General features: G+C 35.7%; 1 protein-coding gene across 2 annotated transcripts in view; it reads right to left on the bottom strand.

Moving 5' to 3' along the window:
• LOC117339143 (centrosomal protein of 290 kDa-like) overlaps positions 1-14,106 on the bottom strand; it is a 103,351-nt gene extending 89,245 nt beyond the window's left edge. The window contains exon 1 of one of the 2 annotated variants that reach the window (XM_033900561.1): positions 13,887-14,106. In XM_033900561.1, coding sequence (XP_033756452.1) covers positions 13,887-14,045 — 159 coding nt within the window. In that variant the 5' untranslated portion in view covers positions 14,046-14,106. The remainder of the gene's footprint in view (positions 1-13,886) is intronic. The other variant, XM_033900562.1, reaches the window with a different exon arrangement.
• Between the last annotated feature and the right edge of the window lie 690 nt (positions 14,107-14,796).

Here is a 14,796-nt window from a genome sequence, read left to right on the forward strand (position 1 = left end):
ATATATACCATAGTTACTCTAGTAACAGGAGGAACAACCATGTTTGGTAACATATATACCGTAGTTACTCTAGTAACAACCCTGTTTGGTAACATATATACCATAGTTACTCTAGTAACAGTCGGAACAACCCTGTTTGGTAACATATATACCATAGTTACTCTAGTAACAGGAGGAACAACCATGTTTGGTAACATATATACCGTAGTTACTCTAGTAACAACCATGTTTGGTAACATATATACCATAGTTACTCTAGTAACAGGAGGAACAACCATGTTTGGTAACATATATACCGTAGTTACTCTAGTAACAACCCTGTTTGGTAACATATATACCATAGTTACTCTAGTAACAGAAGGAACAACCATGTTTGGTAACATATATACCGTAGTTACTCCAGTAACAGTCGTAACAACCCTGTTTGGTAACATATATACCGTAGTTACTCTAGTAACAACCCTGTTTGGTAACATATATACCGTAGTTACTCTAGTAACAGGAGGAACAACCATGTTTGGTAACATATATACCATAGTTACTCTAGTAACAGAAGGAACAACCATGTTTGGTAACATATATACCATAGTTTCTCTAGTAACAACCATGTTTGGTAACATATATACCGTAGTTACTCTAGTAACAACCATGTTTGGTAACATATATACCATAGTTACTCTAGTAACAGGAGGAACAACCATGTTTGGTAACATATATACCGTAGTTACTCTAGTAACAACCATGTTTGGTAACATATATACCATAGTTACTCTAGTAACAGGAGGAACAACCATGTTTGGTAACATATATACCGTAGTTACTCTAGTAACAACCCTGTTTGGTAACATATATACCGTAGTTACTCTAGTAACAGGAGGAACAACCATGTTTGGTAACATATATACCATAGTTACTCTAGTAACAGAAGGAACAACCATGTTTGGTAACATATATACCGTAGTTACTCTAGTAACAACCATGTTTGGTAACATATAAACCGTAGTTACTCTAGTAACAACCATGTTTGGTAACATATATACCATAGTTACTCTAGTAACAGGAGGAACAACCATGTTTGGCAACATATATACCGTAGTTACTCTAGTAACAACCATATTTGGTAACATATATACCATAGTTACTCTAGTAACAGGAGGAACAACCATGTTTGGTAACATATATACCGTAGTTACTCTAGTAACAACCCTGTTTGGTAACATATATACCGTAGTTACTCTAGTAACAGGAGGAACAACCATGTTTGGTAACATATATACCATAGTTACTCTAGTAACAGAAGGAAAAACCCTTTTTGGTAACATATATACCATAGTTACTCTAGTAACAGGAGGAACAACCATGTTTGGTAACATATATACCATAGTTACTCTAGTAACAGGAGGAACAACCATGTTTGGTAACATATATACCATAGTTACTCTAGTAACAGAAGGAACAAACCTGTTTGGTAACATATATACCATAGTTACTCTAGTAACAGGAGGAACAACCATGTTTGGTAACATATATACCATAGTTACTCTAGTAACAGTCGTAACAACCCTGTTTGGTAACATATATACCATAGTTACTCTAGTAACAGGAGGAACAACCATGTTTGGTAACATATATACCGTAGTTACTCTAGTAACAGTCGGAACAATCCTGTTTGGTAACATATATACCGTAGTTACTCCAGTAACAGTCGTAACAACCCTGTTTGGTAACATATATACCGTAGTTACTCCAGTAACAGAAGGAACAACCCTGTTTGGTAATATATATACCGTAGTTACTCTAGTAACAGAAGGAACAACCCTGTTTGGTAACATATATACCGTAGTTACTCCAGTAACAGAAATTACAACCCTGTTTGGTAACATATATACCGTAGTTACTCCAGTAACAGAAGGAACAACCCTGTTTGGTAACATATATACCGTAGTTACTCTAGTAACAGTCGGAACAATCCTGTTTGGTAACATATATACCATAGTTACTCTAGTAACAGTCGGAACAACCATGTGTGGTAACATATATACCGTAGTTACTCCAGTAACAGTCGGAACAATCCTGTTTGGTAACATATATACCGTAGTTACTCCAGTAACAGAAGGAAAAACCCTTTTTGGTAACATATATACCATAGTTACTCTAGTAACAGGAGGAACAACCATGTTTGGTAACATATATACCGTAGTTACTCTAGTAACAGGAGGAACAACCATGTTTGGTAACATATATACCGTAGTTACTCTAGTAACAACCCTGTTTGGTAACATATATACCATAGTTACTCTAGTAACAGGAGGAACAACCATGTTTGGTAACATATATACCATAGTTACTCTAGTAACAGTCGGAACAACCCTGTTTGGTAACATATATACCATAGTTACTCTAGTAACAGGAGGAACAACCATGTTTGGTAACATATATACTGTAGTTACTCTAGTAACAACCCTGTTTGGTAACATATATACCATAGTTACTCTAGTAACAGAAGGAACAACCATGTTTGGTAACATATATACCATAGTTACTCTAGTAACAGTCGGAACAACCCTGTTTGGTAACATATATACCATAGTTACTCTAGTAACAGGAGGAACAACCATGTTTGGTAACATATATACCATAGTTACTCTAGTAACAGGAGGAACAACCATGTTTGGTAACATATATACCGTAGTTACTCTAGTAACAACCCTGTTTGGTAACATATATACCATAGTTACTCTAGTAACAGTCGGAACAACCCTGTTTGGTAACATATATACCATAGTTACTCTAGTAACAGGAGGAACAACCATGTTTGGTAACATATATACCGTAGTTACTCTAGTAACAACCATGTTTGGTAACATATATACCATAGTTACTCTAGTAACAGGAGGAACAACCATGTTTGGTAACATATATACCGTAGTTACTCTAGTAACAACCCTGTTTGGTAACATATATACCATAGTTACTCTAGTAACAGAAGGAACAACCATGTTTGGTAACATATATACCGTAGTTACTCCAGTAACAGTCGTAACAACCCTGTTTGGTAACATATATACCGTAGTTACTCTAGTAACAACCCTGTTTGGTAACATATATACCGTAGTTACTCTAGTAACAGGAGGAACAACCATGTTTGGTAACATATATACCATAGTTACTCTAGTAACAGAAGGAACAACCATGTTTGGTAACATATATACCATAGTTACTCTAGTAACAACCATGTTTGGTAACATATATACCGTAGTTACTCTAGTAACAACCATGTTTGGTAACATATATACCATAGTTACTCTAGTAACAGGAGGAACAACCATGTTTGGTAACATATATACCGTAGTTACTCTAGTAACAACCATGTTTGGTAACATATATACCATAGTTACTCTAGTAACAGGAGGAACAACCATGTTTGGTAACATATATACCGTAGTTACTCTAGTAACAACCCTGTTTGGTAACATATATACCGTAGTTACTCTAGTAACAGGAGGAACAACCATGTTTGGTAACATATATACCATAGTTACTCTAGTAATAGAAGGAACAACCATGTTTGGTAACATATATACCGTAGTTACTCTAGTAACAACCATGTTTGGTAACATATAAACCGTAGTTACTCTAGTAACAACCATGTTTGGTAACATATATACCATAGTTACTCTAGTAACAGGAGGAACAACCATGTTTGGCAACATATATACCGTAGTTACTCTAGTAACAACCATATTTGGTAACATATATACCATAGTTACTCTAGTAACAGGAGGAACAACCATGTTTGGTAACATATATACCGTAGTTACTCTAGTAACAACCCTGTTTGGTAACATATATACCGTAGTTACTCTAGTAACAGGAGGAACAACCATGTTTGGTAACATATATACCATAGTTACTCTAGTAACAGAAGGAAAAACCCTTTTTGGTAACATATATACCATAGTTACTCTAGTAACAGGAGGAACAACCATGTTTGGTAACATATATACCATAGTTACTCTAGTAACAGGAGGAACAACCATGTTTGGTAACATATATACCATAGTTACTCTAGTAACAGAAGGAACAAACCTGTTTGGTAACATATATACCATAGTTACTCTAGTAACAGGAGGAACAACCATGTTTGGTAACATATATACCATAGTTACTCTAGTAACAGTCGTAACAACCCTGTTTGGTAACATATATACCATAGTTACTCTAGTAACAGGAGGAACAACCATGTTTGGTAACATATATACCGTAGTTACTCCAGTAACAGAAGGAAAAACCCTTTTTGGTAACATATATACCATAGTTACTCTAGTAACAGAAGGAACAAACCTGTTTGGTAACATATATACCATAGTTACTCTAGTAACAGAAGGAAGAAACCTGTTTGGTAACATATATACCATAGTTACTCTAGTAACAGGAGGAACAACCATGTTTGGTAACATATATACCGTAGTTACTCCAGTAACAGAAGGAAAAACCCTTTTTGGTAACATATATACCGTAGTTACTCTAGTAACAGGAGGAACAACCATGTTTGGTAACATATATACCGTAGTTACTCTAGTAACAGTCGGAACAATCCTGTTTGGTAACATATGTACCATAGTTACTCCAGTAACAGAAGGAACAACCCTGCTTGGTAACATATATACCGTAGTTACTCTAGTAACAGTCGGAACAACCCTTTTCGGTAACATATTTACCGTAGTTACTCTAGTAACAACCCTGTTTGGTAACATATATACCGTAGTTATTCCAGTAACAGAAGGAACAAACCTGTTTGGTAACACATATACCGTAATTACTCTAGTAACAGAAAGAACAACCCTGTTTGGTAACATATATACCGTAGTTACTCTAGTAACAGTCGTAACAACCCTGTTTGGTAACATATATACCGTAGTTACTCTAGTAACAGAAGGAACAACACTGTTTGGTAACATATATACCGTAGTTACTCTAGTAACAACAACACTGTTTGGTAACATATATAACGTAGTTACTCCAGTAACAGAAGGAACAACCCTGTTTGGTAACATATATACCGTAGTTACTCTAGTAACAGTCGGAACAACCCTGTTTGGTAACATATATACCGTAGGTACTATAGTAACAGAAGGAACAACACTGTTTGGTAACATATATACCGTAGTTACTCCAGAAACATAAGGAACAACCCTGTTTAGTAACATATATACCGTAGTTAATCCAGTAACAGAAGGACAACCCTGTTTGGTAACATATATACCGTAGTTACTCCAGTAACAGGAGGAACAACCCTGTGTTGGAACATGACAATCAGCTCATTATTTCCATCAAATGGAATTACCTTGTCCTGTAATAAGCCCACCCCTACCTTTAATCAGAGATTATATATATACAGATTTGGTACAACAGTAATAACACTTAGCAGCAGACTGATTCACAGAATGTACTTATTGTTTTTCCTTCATTTGTTGGTGTATAGACAGACTTTATCAGTGTACGTGTTATTTTTTGTCCATTTGTTGTAGTAGAGATAAGATATAGGATCAGAAGAGGAACAGAAAGTCTGTTTCCCCCGACAAACATTTCACACTATACTGATACACATCAGTAATCTAACCCTGGAGGGATTCATTTTGTAAAAATACTTCTGTATGCTACAAAGCTTCAGCAGAATACACTTTGGGCTAAAAAAAGTACAAAGAGGCCCAAGGGTCTGAACAATCACCTGAGTTCTGATATCTAAATCGCTAGCCAATATTTTGTTATAGATTCAAAAGTTAACATATTATCCACTGTGACATTGAAGGTAGATCAAGGCCATTCATTTGAACAAATGTTTTAGCCTGTTATCCAAGCATTCCACTGTACTAATATCATGACTCTGGGCCTCTCGGTTATTTAGAAAATTTTAATCAATTTGATGCTTGTGACCTTAAAAATAGGTCAAGGTCATATTCGTTTGAACAAACTTGGTCTTTGTTCTTTCGATCATAACCCTTGATTATTGGTAAGAAGCTGAACAGATGTGTGTTCTGTGACCTTGAAATTAGACCAAGGTCATTCATTTGAACAACTTATTTGCCATTCCTCCCAGCATGCTACTGGCTCAATATCATGACCCTGGACCTCTTGTTAATTGAGAATAAGTTGATAATATCAATTGTTTATGACTAACGACACACAAAACCGGACAAAAGGTGATCCTGGTAGGTCACATGTTACCTAAAAACACAATAAAGTCTCAAAGATGTCTGGCAGTTAGGTTTTAGTTTGGTTTGTTTTGTTTAACATCCTATTAACAGCCAGGGTCATTTAAGGACATGCGCCAGGTTTTGGTGTTGGAGGAAAGCTGGAGTACACGCGGAAAAAAACACCGGTCTACGGTTAGTACCTGGCAACTGCCTATGTGGGATTCGAACTCGAACCCAGAGGTGGAGGGCTAGTGATAAAGTGTCGGGACACCTTAACCACTCGGCCACCTTTGTCTGGCAGACATTTTGTATTTATGAACATAGAGTTTCAAAATTTGATATGAAAAAACAACCACCCAACAGAAATCTCACTAGAACCACTAATTGTTATGTTCTGAGAAAATACAATAGTTAACGTAAAATCTAACGATGGCCATTTTATTCTTTTTACAGTATCAAAGTAAAACACTTGCACAACTATGGACCAAGAGTATAACACCCAAATCTAAGGTCTGAGATACTTGGATAATAATTTCTATTTCAAAAATAAAGCTGAAAGTGCAGTCTTAAAACATCTTTAAAGGTTTAATCAGAACCTTTTTTTTTGTATAAATTTTTTTTTTAATCCTCAACATTTTCCTTCCTCCAGGAACCTTGCTTTGTGTCTCATCCTCCGTTGTTAATGTTATTTGTAAAAAAAAAATTCTCCTACATCATCTTATCATTATTCCAGCATCTGCAGCAACAGGAATTTAATTTCCATTAAAAGCATCAGGCTGCCAGCAATGACTGTGTAATGGATATTGCGTCGACTTTCAGGCTTCAGTAAGGAGCTAGTTTTTTTTTTTTAGAAAATATCTTACATGTGAACATTCTAGAAAGACTTTTTAAGAAAATTTGCCAAAATATTTAAGGGAATACTTTCCACAGGTTTTGAAAATGAAAAAGATAGTGTAGTAGTACCCCTAGGAACCATCCAGTATCTTGATCTATTCATTAATTTGATTGCCTAGCTGTTAGAGCGGTGTATCACAGGGTGGATAGCTATACGATATGTATCGTGATACAGGGGTCACGATATGATACGTATCACGATATATGAGAAACTGATGACCTATCAGATATCCAGTTATTCAATTGTACGGTAATCATGTTTGTGTATGTGGTATTTCTGTAATATTTGAGTAACAAAAAAATAAGTCTGTTTCCCACAAAGTGTTCTTGAATTTAGATCGTTTGGATTTAAAGAACTCCAACAGGCAGTTTTTATAAGCCTTGTAAGCCGTGTTGTTTACTAGAAGACGTAAGCTAACGTTGGTCAAGGGAGACAACTACAAATTTTCAGGTATTGCGATACCAATCAAGTGTAACAGGAGAGGAGAAAATGTAGCAGCGAGAACGGGGTTCTAACCCGGGACCCTCCGAACTCTAGACGGACACTCTACCACTAAGCTACCTGGTTGCCGATGATCGACCCAGTCCAGTTCCGCTACACAAGGAAAGACGATGCATCGATGCACCACTCTGCGATTCAATACATCGGTGTATCTGTGAATCGTTACAACACTACTAGCTGTTCTTAACATACTTTTTAATTGTTTCCACCACATCACCTTGAGTGATTGTCTATAGATATAAATATAACACAGGTATATCAATACATACATAAGATGTTGATTATTTAATAATTTACCTATTACAGGTGATATGAAAATTCTCAATCTTTTTCCAGCAAATATTTCACATTATACTGGGTCTTGAACTAGAATTTCAGAATAGTTCATAAATTTGAGTTACGATTTGGTCTTCTGAATTTGTCTGATTCTAGAGACCCAAACTTTTAAACTAGGGGGAGATAAGCATAACTTTTTACTTCTTTATAAAAATTTCACATTTAATTTTTTTTAAAGTATGAAGGATTGTATAGACTTGTGCACTGTAATCTGTTAATGTCTACAGTAATATCCCAGCAAGTGAATACCCTGATCTGAACCAAAAAAAAAGTATATCTATCGCAACAAACTACGAACTTGGTTTTTGTCTTTATTTGTGTGGTCTTCGAGATTCGCCAGATCATTGGGACTCGTCATTTTATAATCGATTTGTGATTAAGCTGTTCCAATGAAGAGCTGCGTGTTCAGGTGAAACTAGTTGACCACACAAATAAAGACAAGAAAACAATTCCCTAGCTGATTGCGATCCGACCCCTTTAGATTTGCCCTTACTCTCCAATCACCCTGGCTACCTTTGGGTATCCTAGTAAATGACACTGGGACAAGCCTAGCCATCGACCACTACTCACCCTGGACCCGGACCCGCGTGGCTCTACCCTAGGACTTGATCTGTACCTATAGTTGAAGGAATGTTATCATATCTCAGGAAAGATGCCAAAATGTAATAGATGAACTTTATATCACCTTCAAATCCAGGCCAGCATTCCAGCAGTGGAACAAGTCCACAAGTCTTCCGACCAGTATGGTGTCTGCCCAAAACAACACAGACACAAGGAGCTATAAACATTCTCCTCTCCAAAGTCAGAAAGGAGAAGCTCAAAACTTCCTATTAGCACTATAAACACAAGATTCTTCATCAGAAAGCAGTTCAGATAAACTTATCTCCCATCACAGTCCCGGATCATTCCTAATTAGCATGATCACTTCTAATTCAGTACAATAATTCATTTGTGCAAAAGGTCCCTGTGGCCTGTATGCATTTGTTTTGGCAGTGACAATGAATGAAATTATATATATTTTTATCAAACAAATGAATGAAATGAAGGATGAAATCTCTGGCTTCCAACTGATTACATAATAAGACAACTCATGCAGCCTTTATTTGTGTCCCAGGAATAGAACAAAACAGGTGGTTTTAGTTCTACTTAGAGGGACTGGCTGACTGGAGTATTCCACCTGACTGTGCTTTCAAGAAAACCTGGGCACTGATCAATTTAGAGAATTTATTTTCGTACCCATGACAACAATCTTGGATAAATGAGATGAAAGAAAATGGTATATGGATCATATATACTAAAAAAAATTTAAATCGATGCAGCATTTTAGGAAGAATTATCCAGAAAATTTTACCTCTTTTTCAGCAAAGGGTAAAAAGTTCCAACAAAACAAATAGTCTAAAAACATAAAACCCAGATGAATAATCTTATGGGAAGATAGGCCAAGTATTTCTGTCAATTTGACCTTGTTTGACCTTATTTGACCCTGCCCATCATCCCTGCGGGTCAGTTGGGTCAACATTTACATACCATTAAACTGTCTACCAAAATGGCTAATTCTAACCAAGTTAGGATTTTGAGAAGAAGATTTTTTGAAATTTCCAATTAATTTGACAATTCTTGCCCCGCCCATCAGCTCAGGGGGTCAGTCAGGGCTAACATGCCATCAAAATGTCATCCCATGCTTATAATGCGAACAAAGTTAGTATGAATTCCTATAGAAATCAAATAAATCATAGTCAAAAATGTGATTTCCCTATATAAACTATAGAAAAATGTACCCCCTTCCCAGGGGCAAACGTGAGACCCCAGGGTCATGAAATTCACATTTTCAACTTGATCAACTTATGACCCTTCAATCTCTGAATCCTTACTGATCCTAACTTATATTCAAAACTAGTAACAGGTGAATAAACACCAGTTATAGGTGAAATAAATACAAGTTATAGGTGAAATAAACACCAGTTAAAGGTGAAATAAACACCAGTTATAGGTGAAATAAACACCAGTTATAGGTGAAATAAATACAAGTTATAGGTAGTGTTGGGAATCGGTTGAATTTTTGTGATCGATCATCACTTGTGTGTAACCAATCGATGATCGATTAAAATCGATTAATTTTCAAATGTATTTCTTGTATTCATGTCTCAATATTTTGTGAAATGCTTTCAACAACAATTTCAGTAACTAATAAACTGTTATACCTACATGTATACTATATTTATACCTACATGTATACTATCTTCCTGTTTGTTTATTTGTTTATTACACAGATAAAAATGAGCCAAAATTGTTTTTTTTTAATAATTTTATTCAACACATAAAAAAACAACAAAAGGATTGTTTATTGGAGTATTTAGCTAATTGGAATTTTTTGCACAGGCTGTAAAATGCTTTAATCCATCCGTTATCGAAAGTCTAATATACTTTGAAAACGAAAGTAGAACTGTGACTTACCATTGAAGGAATACGACTTTCTGCACATTTTACAAATAGTTTTCATCATATTTAAAGTATCAGTACTTAACGGACCTTCTGCTTCTTGTTTTCATTAAAAACCAAAATGTTTCCATAAAACAGACCCTTTGCGTTTACCGGGAAGAAAGATCGTATACGTTAACGTTGCTTCCATAGCTAGTCGCTTATGTTCTCACAAACCAAATCTTAGTCATCGGTACGTTTGCATTCCCCCTAGTATTACTACACTGTACCAGTTAATGTGACGCTTGATTTTGTATGATACAAGCATAGCCATTTCCCGCAAGCGACTGTGTTGCAGACATTGTCAAGCTGAATTTGCGTATGTTTATCTGAAATCCGGCTAATATATTTTCATAAAACCTGATGTAGGGCACTTCCAACGAAACTCGATTACAGATTTCTTACTCGATTAATTGATCAAACGTCTCAAACAAGTGATACTCGACGAACTCGATTAATCGGAACACCACTAGTTATAGGTGAAATAAATACAAGTTACAGGTAAATGAATCTTAACCAGTTACAGGTAAAGAAACTAGAACTGTCTCCAGGATGGCTGACTAATTCCCCCACAATCTGCACGAGTCAATGGTGAATTGGAACTGTTAGTTAGAGGCTAACTAAGATAACCTGTGCATACCGATATTTCTGAAATTCAGAATGTCAGAGATATGTGTTGTTCACAATAAAGAGAATTCAGTCATACTCACATCTACACATGGTCCTCTATATATGTATGAAGTTTCATTGAAATTGGCTCCTCGGTTTAGGAGAAGTTGTCCGGACACACTTAAAGTTATTGTTCTTATCAGAAAACCTGTTTATAGTGACCAATGGCAATAGCAACCATAATTTTGAGGAAAAGAAAGTGAGATGCATATCTACACATAGTCCTCTATATATGTATGAAGTTTCATTGAAATCGGCCATTTAGTTTAGGAGTTGTCCAGACAATCTTAAAGTTATGGTTCTTATCAGAAAACCTGTTTATAGTGACCAGTTGCTATAGCAACCATAATTTTGAGAGAAAAGAAAGTGGCATGCACATCTTCACATCGTCCTTTATATTTGTGTGAAGTTTCATTGAAATCAGCCATTCAGTTTAGGAGGAGTTGTCCGGACAAACTTAAAGTAATGGTTTTTAATAGAAAACCTGTTTATAGTGACCAGTTGCCATAGCAACCATAATTTTGAGAAAAAGAAAAAGGACATGCACGTCTACACATGATCATTAATATTTGTGTGAAGTTTCGTTGATATCTGCCCATTGGTTTTGGAGGAGTTGTCCTGGACAAAATGTGTCTACAGACAGACGGACGGACGGACAGACGGACAACCTGATTCCAGTATATCCCGCCTAACATCGTTGCGGAGGTATAATAAATACCAGGTGAATGAACACCAGTTAACGGTAAATATATACCAGTTATAGGTGAATGATAATTAGTTACAGGTAAATGAATTTCAGTTACATGTGAATATATACCGGTTACAGGTGAATATATACCTGAGTTACAGGTGAATGAATACCAGTTACAGATGAATGAATACCAGTTAGAGATAAATGAATACGAGTTTCAAGTGAATGAACACTAGTTACAGGTGAATGGATACCAATTACAGGTAAATAAATACCAATTACAGGTAAATAAATACCAGTTAGAGATAAATGAATACGAGTTTGAAGTGAATGAACACTAGTTACGGGTAAATGAATACCAATAACAGGTAAATGGATACCAATTACAGGTGAATGGATACCAATTACAGGTGAATGAATATACCAATTACAGGTGAATGAATATACCTTTTACAGGTGAGTAACTTTGTTTTCAGACTTTAACAGAAGCCAAATTAATATCCCTGATTTTTTCTGGAAGAATGTACCTTTATATAAAGATCATCAAATTCTTCAATGTGGCAGTAATTTGAGTTATCACAGACATGAAAGCTCTCTAAAACTTGTATTAACATAACAGAAGAATGGGGAGCGTTTACGGCAAACTTACGCTTCTAAATCGGTAAATAAAATTAATAATGCACATTTACTTTATAAAACTTGATTGCTTTCATTATAATCTTCAAAGGTTACCTATTATCTATAATATATGTAAGTAAATAAGATAAGGAATATGTACATTTACTGTCATTATAATCTTCAGATACCTTACTTCGGGTATATGATGACGTCATCATTGATAACAATCTTATATAACTTGATGTTCTGGTAATTTTTATTTAAATTATTCATATATGTTTTTCCCTCTTTTTATTTCCATCAGTAACATTTTCTTAATACATTTTGTTGAAAATATCTTTTATATAATAGCATCAATGATTATGTAATTCTATTTCTCAGTATTGTTGCACATTGATAAAGTCATTAATATCATCAACATGTCATGTAGCCATCTTGGCAGTGAAACAATTTAAGGTCTGCATGAAGAAAAATTCATCAGTCTTCTCTGCACTTATTTTCTCATCGAGCCAAATATGATAAATAATTTTTTTGTAATGGATTCAATATTACATTTATTTGCATTGAAAATTATATACCATACTTATTCTCTAATAAGCCCATGTCTGTTAATAACACCAATATAAATATATAATTCAGTAAAATTGTTAACAATTATATACAATTGATACTAGTATTTCATTGTCCTACAATAAGTCTATCCCACTACTGGGAATCTGTTAAGTGTATGTATCATCCCCTGGGCTTATTACAGGATAAATACATCAATATTCCCCTGGAATACAGAAGTTTGAATTTCCGAGATGTGTCAGCTCAGAGTGACTACATACATGTATAAACCATAAATTAAAACGTGTTTAAGATGTAAGATTTTTACAGTCAGGCCTTGTACTTGAAGCTCCTGTATCAATAGCTCGACTGTTTGATAAGTGATACATTGACCAACAAATGACATCATACACCAGGCTTACACAGGTAGTAAATGACATTGACCTGTCTTTTAGCCTTGACCTTCAAATAAGTCACAGACAAATAGGACGACATCACACACAAGGCTCACATAGGTAGTAAATGACCTTGACCTCTGTCTTGTAACCTTGACCTTACAATAAGTCACAGACACATGGAATGACATCACGCACAAGGCTCACACAGTAGATGACCTTGACCTCTCAGTGGTTAAAACAACAGCTATTAATTGTTCTCAAAAGAAATAAAAAAATTCTTACACATTTGTTTTTGGTTCAAAGTTAAGATGAATTGACAAACATGTAAAAGTAACACTGACCTTGGCTGGTGACCTTGACCCACATTCACTTCCTTCTAGTTTCCGCTATATGTTGAAAACACTGGTATTACTAGCGTATCTCTTACACAAACCTTTCTACCTACAGTAACAATATATATGACGCAACAACATGACCTACATCATACACATACTTGTGTACAGTATAAAGTGCTGACCTATATACACAGTTGCCATGGTAATCTGTCAACTTACAATTGCGATGAGGTGACCCAGGGTTGAGTACACGGGAGGGTGACAGGGCGTTAGCACAACCGTCGTCCGGGCGCCACTAGAGGGAAGCACTGGGCCCGCCTTGAGGGCGGGGGGCAGTACCGAGCCCGGGTAGGTGAGGGCAGAATGACACGATTCCATGTCTACCTTAGCAGAGGAAGACCGGGTTGTACCGGTGTAGCACACACAACAGACTCTGAAGCTCTTCTGACAGAAATCAGCCTCCGCAGTATATATACCAGGAATGTGTGGCTCAGCCAAAGCTTTAGGTCTGACAGGGGAGGGGGGGGAGGGGGAGGGGGCAGAGAGGGGAGGAAGGGGGTGATCAATCGGTTATATCAACATAATACACCCACAGCTACATATCAACACTTCTGTACTAGCAGGCTTTATCATCGTAATATCTATAAATGATTTCAAATGAAGACCAGTTATATTTGGATCTTGAGTATCTCAGCCAAGTAATATATACCAACCTTAGACAATATTTCTAAATGAATCAATTATACCAATTTAAAACAATTATATTTAAATGATATTTCTTAAGATTGAATTGTGCTTTTATAAATAATTCTACCTAGATACCAGGCTATACATAGATCTATATATACATTCCAGTGTTAATACAGACCAGTGAATTGACAGGCTGGATTATCAGGTAGTTAATCATACTATACAGAATATTAGTTTGTCATTTCTGTAAAGATGAAAAGAAACAGCTTGCTATAATATTTCACACCTGATTAGAAATACTGCCTGTTTTCTATTTACTATATTAGTTTCAATCCTGCTTCAGTTTTTTCTTTGGCAATTTTCCTGATCTGTCAAGTCAAACAATAATATATATACACTGTTAGGTTATATGAAAAACATTCTACATTTATCTACCTAT

The sequence above is a fragment of the Pecten maximus genome, chromosome 12, assembly GCF_902652985.1.
Source record: "Pecten maximus chromosome 12, xPecMax1.1, whole genome shotgun sequence".
In the NCBI taxonomy this organism is placed as follows: Eukaryota; Metazoa; Mollusca; class Bivalvia; order Pectinida; family Pectinidae; genus Pecten; species Pecten maximus.